The 12,526-nt window shown below is 62.3% G+C and overlaps 1 protein-coding gene across 1 annotated transcript; it reads left to right on the forward strand.

The window, feature by feature from the left end:
• The first annotated feature begins 589 nt into the window (after window positions 1-589).
• On the forward strand, window positions 590-12,131 carry GABBR1 (gamma-aminobutyric acid type B receptor subunit 1). The gene is given in 18 exon segments (XM_040581307.1): window positions 590-853; window positions 2,561-2,731; window positions 3,030-3,131; window positions 3,457-3,522; window positions 3,937-4,128; window positions 4,222-4,464; window positions 4,703-4,766; window positions 6,177-6,254; window positions 6,359-6,509; window positions 6,648-6,780; window positions 8,193-8,309; window positions 8,386-8,493; window positions 8,804-8,897; window positions 9,159-9,262; window positions 9,264-9,287; window positions 9,400-9,528; window positions 9,789-9,932; window positions 10,915-12,131. Coding segments are annotated over 18 exon segments (2,436 nt in total). The 3' UTR covers window positions 11,167-12,131.
• Window positions 12,132-12,526: the final 395 nt, after the last annotated feature.

Consider the following 12,526-nt stretch of genomic DNA (forward strand, 5'->3'; position numbering starts at 1 on the left):
AGGCAGGGGGTCTTGGGGGGGCAGGGAGGGAGGGGACCCAGGCATCCGGCCTTGGTATATGGGGGGGGGGGACCTTGACCTTGACCTTGCCCCCCCCCCGCCCCCTCCCACGTCCTTCCTGTGCCCCTCCCGTCCTCTTCCTCCCTTCACCCTCTGCTCCCCCCCCCCCATCCCCCCCCCAAATCCCCCCCCCCCCAGCCCGTACCCCGAGCGCTGCTCCCTGCGCCCCTCTCTGTCCTGCAACCCCCCCCCCCCCCATCTGTCCCATTCCTCTTCTGTGCCCCCTCCCCCACCCCCCCCCAACCCCTCCTCCCCCCCCCAACCCCTCCTCCCCCCCCCTTACTGGTACTGCCTGGTCGCCATGGCAACGGATGCTGCTGGGTCTGCCACTGGGTTGCCATGGCAACGGTGCCTGGCTCCTTTTCCGGACCATTCGTGCCCTGAATTATTCATAGACCCCAAGAAAGAGCAGGGCATGAAGGGGGGGGGTGGGGGTGGGGCTGGCACCCCATCCCCCTCCCCCCACTCCCCCCTCCCGTGATGCCTGGGGTCCCCTGAGCCCATGGGATGCCCTGGGAGGGTCTTTGGGATGAAGCTGGGTGGCCCAGCGGGGGGGTTGTACTGGGAGAAGGGGGGGTTGGGGAGAAAGGTGGGGGTCCCCAACAGCCGCTCCCCGTGTCTCCAACCCCCGCGTCCCATCCCGTCCCCTCCCCCGCAGTGTGACCCCGGTCAGGCCACCAAGTACCTCTACGAGCTCCTCTACAACGACCCCATCAAGATCATCCTCATGCCCGGTTGTAGCAGCGTCTCCACCTTGGTGGCCGAGGCCGCTCGGATGTGGAACCTCATCGTGGTGAGGAACCACCTCCTGGTCCCCAGGGGGTCCGGGGGGGGGGTCACACAGGAGCTGGGGGACCCCCCCCTCCCCCCCCCCCCGGGCTGCTCAGACCCTGCTGGGGCACGGCGGCTTGGGTGGAGCCCCAGGTGGGGATGGTGGTGGCATGGCTGTGCTTGGAGAACCATCGCCCGTTGGGTTGTACCGGGGTGGGGGGTGAGGGGTGGGTCACGTCTCGGTGTCCTCGTAGTGGTTGGGGGTGTGTGTGTGTGGGGGGGGGGGGGTCGTCATGGGGTGGGACCAGCCTGGGGGGAGCGGGGTGTGCAGTGAAACGGTGCTGGGGGTGTTGCTGGGGGGGCTGTGTCCTGCCATGGCTCTGGGCAAATGCGGCTGTTGCTGCGTGGGCAACTGTTGCTACCTGTCCAGCTGTTGCTTTCAGGGTGTTGCTGCCTGTGCAGGTGTTGCTGCCTGTGCGACTGTTGCTTTCAGGTTGCTGCTGCCCGTGTGACTGTTGCTGCCCGTGTGACTGTTGCTGCCTCTGTGACTGTTGCTTTCAGGTTGTTGCTGCCCGTGTGACTGTTGCTGCCCGTGCGACTGTTGCTTTCAGGTTGTTGCTGCCCGTGTGACTGTTGCTTTCAGGTTGCTGCTGCCCGTGTGGGTGTTGCTGCCCATGCGACTGTTGCTTTCAGGTTGCTGCTACATGCCTGGTTGTTGGCACCTGTGGGGTTGTTGCTGCCTGTGTGACTGTTGCTTTCCAACTGTTGCTCCATGTCTGGTTGTTGCTACCTGTGTGGGTGTTGCTGGGTGTTGCTGTTGTTTCCAGGTTGTGGCTACCTGGGCAGCTGTTGCCTTCAGGTTGTTGCTACACGTGTGGTTGTTCCTGCCTCGTGTGGTTGTTGCTTTCAAGTTGTTGCTGCCTGTGTGGTTGTTGCTTTGTGTGGGGCTGTTGCTTTCAGGTTGCTGCTACTTGTGCGACTGTTGCTACGTGTGTTGTTGCTGCTTTCAGGTTGTTGCTACGTCTGCAGCTGTTACTACCTGTGCAGCTGTTGCTCTCAGGTTGTTGCTACCTGGGTAGTTGTTGCGCTCTGGTTGTTACTACCTCTATGGCTGTTGCTCTCAGGTTGTTGCTACTTGTGTGGCTGTTGCTCTCAGGTTGTTGCTACCTGTGTGGTTGTTGCTCTCAGGTTGTTGCTCTCAGGTTGTTGCTATCTATCTGTGCAGTTGTTTCTACCTGTGCAGCTGTTGCCCTCAGGTTGTCGCTACCTGTGTGGTTGTCGCTACCTGTGTGGTTGTTGCTCTCAGGTTGTTGCTATCTGTGCGGTTGTTGCTATCTGTGCAGTTGTTTCTACCTGTGCAGCTGTTGCCCTCAGGTTGTCGCTACCTGTGTGGTTGTTGCTCTCAGGTTGTCGCTGCCTGTGCGGCTGTTGCTCCCTCTGTGCCCAGACAGCTGTTGTTGGCCAGACGGGTGTTTTGACCCCGTGCTGGTGCTGCGGCGCGTCCGGCTGTCGCTACACGCGGTTGTACTGTCGCTACACGCGGTTGTACTGTCGCTACACGCGGTTGTACCCCTGCCCGCTGCGATCCCACCCCACGGTCCCCTCCAGCGGTTGACGATGGGCTCCAGGGAACTGTAGCAGTGTTGGGGGGGGGGGGGGGGGCGACGACTGTTGGGTGCTGACGCCCTCCCCTCCCCCCTCCCCCCCCCGCCCCCCCCCCCCCCAACAGCTCTCCTACGGCTCCAGCTCCCCCGCCCTCTCCAACCGCCAGCGTTTCCCCACCTTCTTCCGCACCCACCCCTCGGCCACCCTGCACAACCCCACCCGCGTCCAGCTCTTCAAGAAGTGGGGCTGGACCAAGATCGCCACCATCCAGCAGACCACGGAGGTCTTCACCTCGGTACGCACACCGGCAACCCACCGCCCCATCCCCCCACCCCCACCCCCCAAAACCTCGCCCCACAGCCTCCCGACCCCCATCCTGGACCTGGTGATGTCCGTGTCCAAGCTTGATCCCCTCCCACGGTCCGTATCGCTGACCCCCGGCAAGGGAACCCACCTCCCGACCCCTGCTTGGTGCCCCCCCCCGACCCCGCCACCCTCGCCAGACTCACTCTGCACTCTCTTTCCCCGCCTGCCCCACCCCCCCCCCCCCAACCCCTCCTGACCCCACCCCACCACCCCACCCCCACCATCAGACCCTCGATGACCTGGACCAGCGGGTGAAGGAAGCCGGTTTGGAGATCACCTTCCGCCAGAGCTTCTTCTCCGACCCCGCCGCCCCCGTGCGCAACCTCAAGGTGAGTCCACCCGCCACGCGCCCAGGTCCTCATCCCTACCACATGTGCCCCCCCCCCCACCCCCAGCACCCACCACCACCGGGGGGGGGCGGGTGGAGCCACATCCTGCACCCCAAAGGGAGCAGACACAACCCCCCCAAGATGCCCAGGTCAACCATCCAACTCCTCCAGCCAGGAGATGGGTAGCAACGTCCGTCACGTGGCTGTGCCAAAAGGTCCTGGTCCTCCTCAGCACCCCTATGCAAATTTATGCAAATGAGGCTGGGTGGTGTTGACCCCTCTAGGAGCAGCGGTCCCACCCCCAGGGTGACTTGTCTTCCTGCAGCGCCAGGATGCCCGTATCATTGTGGGGCTCTTCTACGAGACGGAGGCGCGTAAGGTCTTCTGCGAGGTGAGGGGCAGAAAGGGGGGGCATGGTGGGGGGGGGGGGGGGCACGCGGGAGGATGGGACCACAGGTGGTGTGCGGTGGAGAAGGCTGGGTGGACATCAGGTGGACACGGGGGCAGCTGGGGTGGGGAGATGGATGGTGGGATGGAGCAAAGGGCGGTGTGACTTGTGGGCCAGCGGGTAGGAAGATGTCGGGATGGTTGGGTGGAAGCGTGGGTAGATGTGAGTGTGGACGGGTGGGATGGTGGGAAGGTTGAGCACGGGGTGAAGAGTGGATGGAGAGAGGTCTGGATGGACAGGCAGGATGGAGGGAAGGGTGGTAGGTGAGCCAAGGGTGACTGGACGGGGTGATGGGTGGAGGGATGGGGTGAAGGATGGGGGTGAAGGATGGGGTGAAGGGTTCCTTGGCCCACACAGGTCTACAAGGAGAAGCTGTACGGCAAGAAGTATGTCTGGTTCCTCATCGGCTGGTACGCTGACAACTGGTTCCGCATCAAGGATCCGGCCATCAACTGCACCGAGGCGGAGATGGCCGAGGCCGTGGAAGGACACGTCACCACCGAGATCGTCATGCTCAACCCTGAGAACACCCGTAGCATCTCCAACATGGTATGAGAATGACGGCGGGGGGACACGTGGCACCCCCAGTGTGCCCACTCCATCCCACCCACCGCGTCACCGTCATCTTTTTGCCCGTCCCAGACGTCCCAGGAGTTCATTGAGAAGCTGCAGAAGAGGTTGGGCAAGAACCCCGAGGAGACGGGTGGCTTCCAGGAGGCGCCGCTGGCCTACGATGCCATCTGGGCGCTGGCCCTGGCCCTCAACAAGACCTCGGCAGAGCTGATCAAGAAGGGCCTGCGCCTGGAGGACTTCAACTACAACAACAAGAACATCACCGATGAGATCTACCGGGCCCTCAACTCCTCCGCCTTTGAGGGCGTCTCGGTGCGTTGCCCACGCCAGTCCCCAGCCCCGCCACGGCCTCTCCTCCCCCACAAGGTCTCCCACGTCCTCCAACTCCTCCACCTTCAAGGTGGCGAAGGCGCTTTGAAGGCATCCATCAAGGTGCCCCCATGAGCCACACCAAAACTCCTAGAGAAAACGTTCTCCCAACACCCCTCTCTGGGGACGTGGTCCTGCCGCCTGGCAGGTCCCCAACACCCATCTCCATCCCACCCCGCAGGGACACGTTGTCTTCGACGCCAGTGGTTCCCGCATGGCCTGGACGCTCATTGAGCAGCTGCAAGGTGAGTGAGCACAGGCAGTGGCCACATCAGGGTGACGCTGTCCCCGTGGTGGCCACCACCGAGCATCCCGCCACACCCCTGTCGTCCACGCAACCGCTCCCAAGACACGCACCGCAGCAAGTCCCACCACCGCACAACCTCTCAAGGGGTGGCAACACACAAGGGACAACCCCCTTCTCCGCACCCTTTCGGCCGCGTGTCCAGCAGGACATGTGTCCTCGCCAACGGTTGCGTGTTGCCCGTGATGGAGGGAGGTCCAGAGATGGAGGAGGTCTGGGGGACAAGCAAGGAGCTTGGGACGAGAAGGTCCTCAAGAGTCATCAGCGTGGATTCACCAAGGAGAAGTCGTGCTTGACCAACCAACCTGACCACCTTCTGCTGGTTTGGTGGAGGAGGGGAGAGCAGTGGACATTGTCTACCTTGGCTTCAGGAAAGTCTCCTACGCTGTGTCCCAGAAGATCCTCGTGGAGAAGCTGATGTCTGGCCTGGATGAGCAGACAGTGGGGTGGCCTGAAAAAGGGCTGAAGAGCCGGGTCCAGGGGTTGGGGATCAGCAGCAGAAAGTCCAGTTGGAGACCAGTCACCAGCGGGGTCAGTGCTGGGTCTGGTCCTGTCCAGCATCTTCATCAATGGTCTGGATGATGGGGCAGAGCGTACCTTCAGCCAGTTTGCCGATGACACGTAACTGGGAGGAGCAGCTGGGATACCAGAGGGTCGTGCCACCATCCAGAAGGACCTCGACAGGCTGGAGAGGTGGGCTGAGAGGAACCTCATGAGATTCAACAAGGAGGAAGTGCTCCAGGAACAACTCCAGGCACCAGGACAGGCTGGAGGTCAACCAGCTTCGCAGAGAAGGATGTGGGGGGGTCCCGGTGGACACCAAGTTGACCGTGAGTCGGCAACGTGACTTTGTGGCCCAGGGTGTCCTGGGCTGCATCAGGAGGAGGTGATGGAGCAGGTCGAGGAGTTGATACCCTCTGCTCGGCAGCAGTGAGGTCACCCCTGGGGAGATGGGGCCAGTACTGGGCTCCCCAGTACAAGAGACCTACTGGAGAGCATCCAGCGAAGGGCCGTGAAGATGCTGGAGGGACTGGAGCTCAGGAGGCTCCAACTGAGCATCAGGAACTACTTTTTTTTTTACGGTGCCGGTGACCAAGCGCTGGCAGAAGGTGACTGGAGAGGTGGCGGAGTCTCCATCCTTGGAGACATCCAAACGCTACGTGGTCGTGGACAACTGGTTCTGGGTGGTTCTGCTTGAGCAGGGGGTTGAACCATATGACCCCCAGAGGTTCTTCCCCCCCACACCCCCTGGTCTGTGATCCTGGGGGGGGGGGGGGGGGGCGCACACGAAGGCTGAGGGGTTGTCACTCCTCCTTCCCTCCACCCTGACCCACCTCTGCTGCCCATGCAGGAGGAGTCTACAAGAAGATCGGCTACTACGACAGCACCAAGGACAACCTGTCCTGGTACAACAACGACAAGTGGATCGGTGAGCAGCACCTGGGGTCTGAGCAGGGGGTGGTCCCTGCCACGGGGAAGGGTTGGGAAGACCCCCCCCCCACCCCACCCCCAACTGTACCGTGGGCTCTGCAGGAGGTGCCCCTCCAGCCGACTACACCAAGGTCATCACCACCTTCCGATTCCTGTCCCAGAAGCTCTTCATCTCCGTCTCGGTGCTGGCCTCCTTGGGCATCCTCCTGGCCATCATCTGCCTGGCCTTCAACATCTACAACGGGCATGTCCGGTCAGTGCCGCCCCTCGCTCTCCCGTCATCTCGCCTCGTCTCCCCGTTTCTCACCTCCCACGGGGTCGGTTGGATGCCCGGTGCCACCGACAGAGGAGCACGGTGGCCGGGTGACACGCCGTCTCCTCACCCCCCCAGGTACATCCAGAACTCACAGCCGTACCTCAACAACATGACAGCGGTGGGCTGCACGCTGGCGCTCGCCGCCGTCTTCCCCCTGGGGCTCGACGGGTACCACATCGGGCCAGGGCTGTTCCCCTTCGTCTGCCAGGTATGGGGCTGGCAGGGGGACAGGTGGACTGGGGACAACCGGGGCATGGGGACAGCCGGAGGAGGAACAGTTGGAGATACAGCCCAAGGATGGGGACAACCAGAGGAGAAACAGTTGGAGATAGAACCAGAGGAGGAACAACTGGAGATACAACCAGAGGAGGAACAGCTGGAGATACAGCCAGGGGGTGGGGACAGCCGGAGGAGGAAGAGTTGGAGATACAGTCCAGGGATGGGGACAGCCGGAGGAGGAACAGTTGGAGATACAGCTGGAGGAGGAACAGTTGGAGATACAGCTGGAGGAGGAACAGTTGGAGATACAACCAGAGGAGGAACAGCTGGAGATACAGCCAGGGGGTGGGGACAGCTGGAGGAGGAACCATTGGAGATACAGCCCAAGGATGGGGACAACCAGAGGAGAAACAGTTGGAGATAGAACCAGAGGAGGAACAGCTGGAGATACAGCCAGGGGGTGGGGACAGCTGGAGGAGGAAGAGTTGGAGATACAGTCCAGGGATGGGGACAGCCGGAGGAGGAACAGTTGGAGATAGAACCAGAGAAGGAACAGTTGGAGATACAGCCAGAGGAGGAACAGTTGGAGATACAGCCAGGGGATGGGGACAGCCGGAGGAGGAACAGTTGGAGATAGAACCAGAGGAGGAACAGCTGGAGATACAGCCAGGGGATGGGGACAGCCGGAGGAGGAACAGTTGGAGATACAGCCAGAGGAGGAACAGTTGGAGATACAGCCAGGGGATGGGGACAGCCGGAGGAGGAACAGTTGGAGATAGAACCAGAGGAGGAATATTTGGAGATACAGTCCAGAGATGGGGACATCTGGAGGAAGAACAGTTGGAGATACAACCAGAGGAGGAACAGTTGGAGATACAGCCAGGGGATGGGGACAACTGGAGGAGGAACAGTTGGAGATACAACCAGAGGAGGAACAGTTGGAGATACAGCCAGGGGATGGGGACAACTGGAGGAGGAACAGTTGGAGATACAATCCAGGGATGGGGACAGCCGGAGGAGGAACAGTTGGAGGTACAGGCAGGGCTGGGGACAACTGGAGGAGGAACAGTTGGAGATACAGCCAGGGGATGGGGACAACCAGAGGAGGAAGAGTTGGAGATACAGTTGGAGGAGGAACAGTTGTAGATACAGCCCAGGGATGGGGACAACCGGAGTAGGAACAGTTGGAGATACAACCAGAGGAGGAACAGTTGGAGATACAACCCAGGGATAGGGACCCTGGCGCGGATACAGTCGGGAGTAGAGCTGGGGAGTTCCAAGGGAGTTGGGCAAGGGAGGTCCATGGGAGGGGGGTCACAGCCCATGGGGGTGCAGCGGAGGGTGGGTACAGGCGGACAGGGAGGTACAACCGTCTCTTCCCAAGCCACGTACCCTCCCCAGGCCCGGCTGTGGCTCCTGGGGCTGGGGTTCAGCCTGGCGTACGGCAGCATGTTCACCAAGATCTGGTGGGTCCACACCGTCTTCACCAAGAAGGAGGAGAAGAAGGAGAAGAGGAAGGTGAGGGTGACCCTGTGGGGGGCTGAGGGTGTGTGGTCACGGGGTCGGGGTGACGCTGTCTTGTCCCCGCACCCAGACCCTGGAGCCCTGGAAGCTGTATGCCACCGTGGGGCTGCTGGTGGGACTGGACGTGGTCACCCTGATCATCTGGCAAATCGTGGACCCCCTGCATCGCACCATCGAGGTGGGGGGCACTGCCCGGGGCGGGGGGGGGGGGGGGGTTTGTGACACCGGGGGGGATGTTGAGGTGTTGGGGGGGGGGGGGGGGGGGAACGCTCAAGGTGTTGGGGGGATGCTGGGGAGGATGCTCTTGACGTTGGGGGACGCTCAAGGTGTTGAGGTGCTGCTGGGGGGACGTTCAAGGTGTTGAGGTGCTGCTGGGGGGGACGCTCAAGGTGTTGAGGTGCTGCTGGGGGGACCCCGCAGCAAAGATGTGCCCCCCCCCCCTCCCCCAACGTGCCCTTACACCCCCTCTCCCACCCTGTCACCCCCAGGAGTTCACCAAGGAGGAGCCCAAGACGGACACGGACGTCTCCATCCTGCCGCAGCTGGAGCACTGCAGCTCCACCAAGATGAACACGTGGCTCGGTGGGCATGGGGGGGGGTGGGGGGGGGCTCGGGGGGGGGGGGGCTCGGGGGGCATGGGGGGGCTTGGGGGGTGGGGGAAGATGGGCAGAACTAAGGTTGTGGGCAAGACCGGGGGGGACAGGCAAGGTTGGGGGTGCAGGCAAGGTGTTGGTGGCACAGGAACGTTGTAGAACCAAGGGGAGACCCATGGGGGGGCCAGGCGGGTGGGGGGAGGGGTCCCCTGTTTAATAACACGGGGGGGGGGGGCGGGGTGTCCCCCAGGAATATTTTATGGCTTCAAGGGGTTGCTGCTGCTGTTGGGCATCTTCCTGGCGTACGAGACCAAGAGTGTGTCCACGGAGAAGATCAATGACCACCGAGCAGTGGGGCATGGCCATCTACAACGTGGCGGTAAGCTGGGGTGGTCATGCCCACCCCCCCATCTTCACCCCATATCCCACACGGTGACACCCCCCCCCCCCAAAACATCCCCTTCCTCACCCCCCACCCCCCCCCTCCGCAGGTCCTCTGCCTCATCACGGCCCCCGTCACCATGATCCTCAGCAGCCAACAGGACGCGGCCTTCGCCTTCGCCTCCTTGGCCGTTGTCTTCTCCTCCTACATCACCTTGGTCGTCCTCTTCGTCCCCAAGGTGCTGGTGGGCAAAGGGGGTGGGGGTGGGGGGGGTCCGGGGAGGGGGTTCTGGGGTGGGGAGGAACAGTCGTCTTCCATTGTCCCTTGTAGGGTCAAGGTGGTGGCTCTGCAGAGGTGGAGGTTTCTTCTCCAGTATGAGTTGGAGAGGACAGTCAACAGGGGACGCTGGGGACAGTTGGGCGCGGGTGTTGCCTTGGGGGAGGGGGACACAACGCTGACAACACCCCCCCCCCCCCCAACCCCGGGGGGCCATTGCAGATGCGGCGTCTCATCACCCGAGGCGAGTGGCAGTCGGAGCAGCAGGACACCATGAAGACGGGCTCCTCCACCAACAACAACGAGGAGGAGAAATCCCGACTGCTGGAGAAGGAGAACCGGGAGCTGGAGAAAATCATCGCCGAGGTGGGTGGGGGGAACCCCAAAAAGGTGGTCTGGGGAGGGGTGGAACACCCCACGGAGGTGGGGTGTAGCTTCAAGGTGTTGTTACCTGTGCCGAGAGGGGTAGATCGTCTCCAAGGCACCTCAACGTAAAGGTGGTAGGAGATCCCCACCTTAATGTAGAGGTGGTGGTGGGTCACCACCTTGACGTAGGGGTGGTGGTGGGTCACCACTGGTGGTGGGTCACCATCTCGACGTGGAGGTGGTGGTGGGTTGCCACCTCGACGTTGGGGTGGTGGTGGGTCACCACCTCAACATAGGGGCGGTGGTGGGTCACCACCTCGACGTGGAGGTGGTGGTGGGTCGCCACTGGTGGTGGGTCACCACCTCGATGTAGGGGCAGTGGTGGGTCACCACCTCGACGTAGGGGCGGTGGTGGGTCACCACTGGTGGTGGGTCACCATCTCGACGTGGAGGTGGTGGTGGGTCACCACCTCGACGTAGGGGCGGTGGTGGGTCACCACCTCGACGTAGGGGTGGTGGTGGGTCACCACTGGTGGTGGGTCACCATCTCGACGTGGAGGTGGTGGTGGGTTGCCACCTCGACGTTGGGGTGGTGGTGGGTCACCACCTCAACATAGGGGCGGTGGTGGGTCACCACCTCAACATAGGGGCGGTGGTGGGTCACCACCTCGACGTGGAGGTGGTGGTGGGTCGCCACTGGTGGTGGGTCACCACCTTGACGTAGGGGCGGTGGTGGGTCACCACCTCGACGTAGGGGCAGTGGTGGGTCACCACTGGTGGTGGGTCACCACCTCGATGTAGGGGCGGTGGTGGGTCGCCACTGGTGGTGGGTCACCACCTCGATGTAGGGGCGGTGGTGGGTCACCACTGGTGGTGGGTCGCCACCTCGCCGTGGGTGATGCAGGAAGGGGGTCCCGCCACCGCTAAGGGGCATTGGGCCGGTATCTGATGACCACCCCCCCCCAAATTTGTCACCCGACAGAAGGAGGAACGCGTATCGGAGCTCCGCCAGCAGCTCCAGGACCGCCAGCAGCTCCGGTCCCGCCGACGCTCGTCCAACCCCTCCCGCGAGGCCGACAACCATTTCTCCCCGGGGCTGAGCGCCGCCCCCGCCCCCCCCGCCCCCTTCTACCAGCCCAACCTCCCCCTGGTCCGCTGCCTGGTCTCGGAACAAGCCGACAAGCTTGGCCGGGGCAACTGCGACGGTAGCCGTGTCCATCTCCTCTATAAGTGACCCCCGTGAGGGGCGGGGCTAAGCGGGGTGGGGCAGGTGGGCGGGGCTAGGCAGGGAGGGTGGAGCCTCTTTGCCTTATTATTGGGTTGGTTTTTTTTAACGCGTCTTTTCAACTTAACCTGGGGGGGGGGGGGGGGGAACCGTGGCTCTGACCGCCCCCAGGCCGGGGTTCCGGCTGTCACCTGCCCTCCGACTGTTGTCAAGCAGAAAATTATGGGGGTGGGGGGACAAGGGTGGGGCTTAAGGGGGAGGTGGTGGGAGCGAGGGCTGAGAACAATGTGAAACACCCCCCCCCCCCAAACTCTCCTACAGTCGTCCTGGCTCCCCTACAGTCATCCCATTCCCTACAGTCATCCCACCTCCCTCTCCAGCCACAGCACAGTCGGACAGTTCTCCGAGCTGCTCCTGCTACACCCGCACAACGTCCCCTCCATCACCCCTGCGCTGCCGCGCACAACCGGAGCTGGGTGTAGCCAACAACTGCCCTATCAATCCCCTGTAACAGTGTTATTGTAGCCTAGTGTTGATACAGGTGACGTGGTGGTGCAGGATGAGGCCCAGGGATGCGGGCGTAACCACAAGTGGCGATTCCTGTCATTCCGTGTCAGGCTGTAGTGTACAACCGAGTCTAGTCAAGCCTAGTCAGACTGTAGTGCACAACTGTACGTACAATCAAAAAGTATTGCACATCAGGATCACTTACTGTAATGCGTGGTCCGGCTGTAGCCGATGGCTGGTTTGGCATCAGTTTCGGTACAACCGGATTCGGTTTTGATGCTGTAGCGTCCGACTGTAGCTCGCAGCCAGCTGTGGCGAGGTGTGAGCACAGTCAGAGTGAATCTGTGGCTGGGGAACGTACGTTCAAGCGCAGCATTAGGTCGGGTCCTGGACACGCAGACTGTTGTATCGGGGTCTGGTTTCTCATGTACAGTCGCACTTTAGTGGACAACCGGACCCTGCTTCTTCTCACGTGTCTCCTTGTGGTGGTCAACCGTGGAAAGGGACTACACCGCGCCCCAGCTGCTGGGGTTGGACCTGGGGTGCCCCGGTACAGCTGGAGGAGCTACAGCCAGCTCAACAGTCGTCCTGGGGTAGTTGGGTTGTTTGGGAGTGACAGCCAGCCCAAGGATCTGGCTGTTCCCGGATCCCATTAGCCCTCGGTCCGGCTGTTCCCGGATCCCATTAGCCCTCGGTCCGGCTGTTCCCAGCTCCAGAACATCCAGCACCAGGTACAACCACCTTCAGGCTGACAGCGCTCCCAGCCACACAACCCACACATCCAAAATCCAGCTGGGAGGGGGGGAAGGTTTCCCCATCCCCCACCCCCCATGCAGCTACAGGACCAGGTCTAACCCCTTCA

The sequence above is a fragment of the Falco naumanni genome (assembly GCF_017639655.2).
Source record: "Falco naumanni isolate bFalNau1 chromosome 24 unlocalized genomic scaffold, bFalNau1.pat SUPER_24_unloc_1, whole genome shotgun sequence".
Lineage (NCBI taxonomy): Eukaryota > Metazoa > Chordata > Aves > Falconiformes > Falconidae > Falco > Falco naumanni.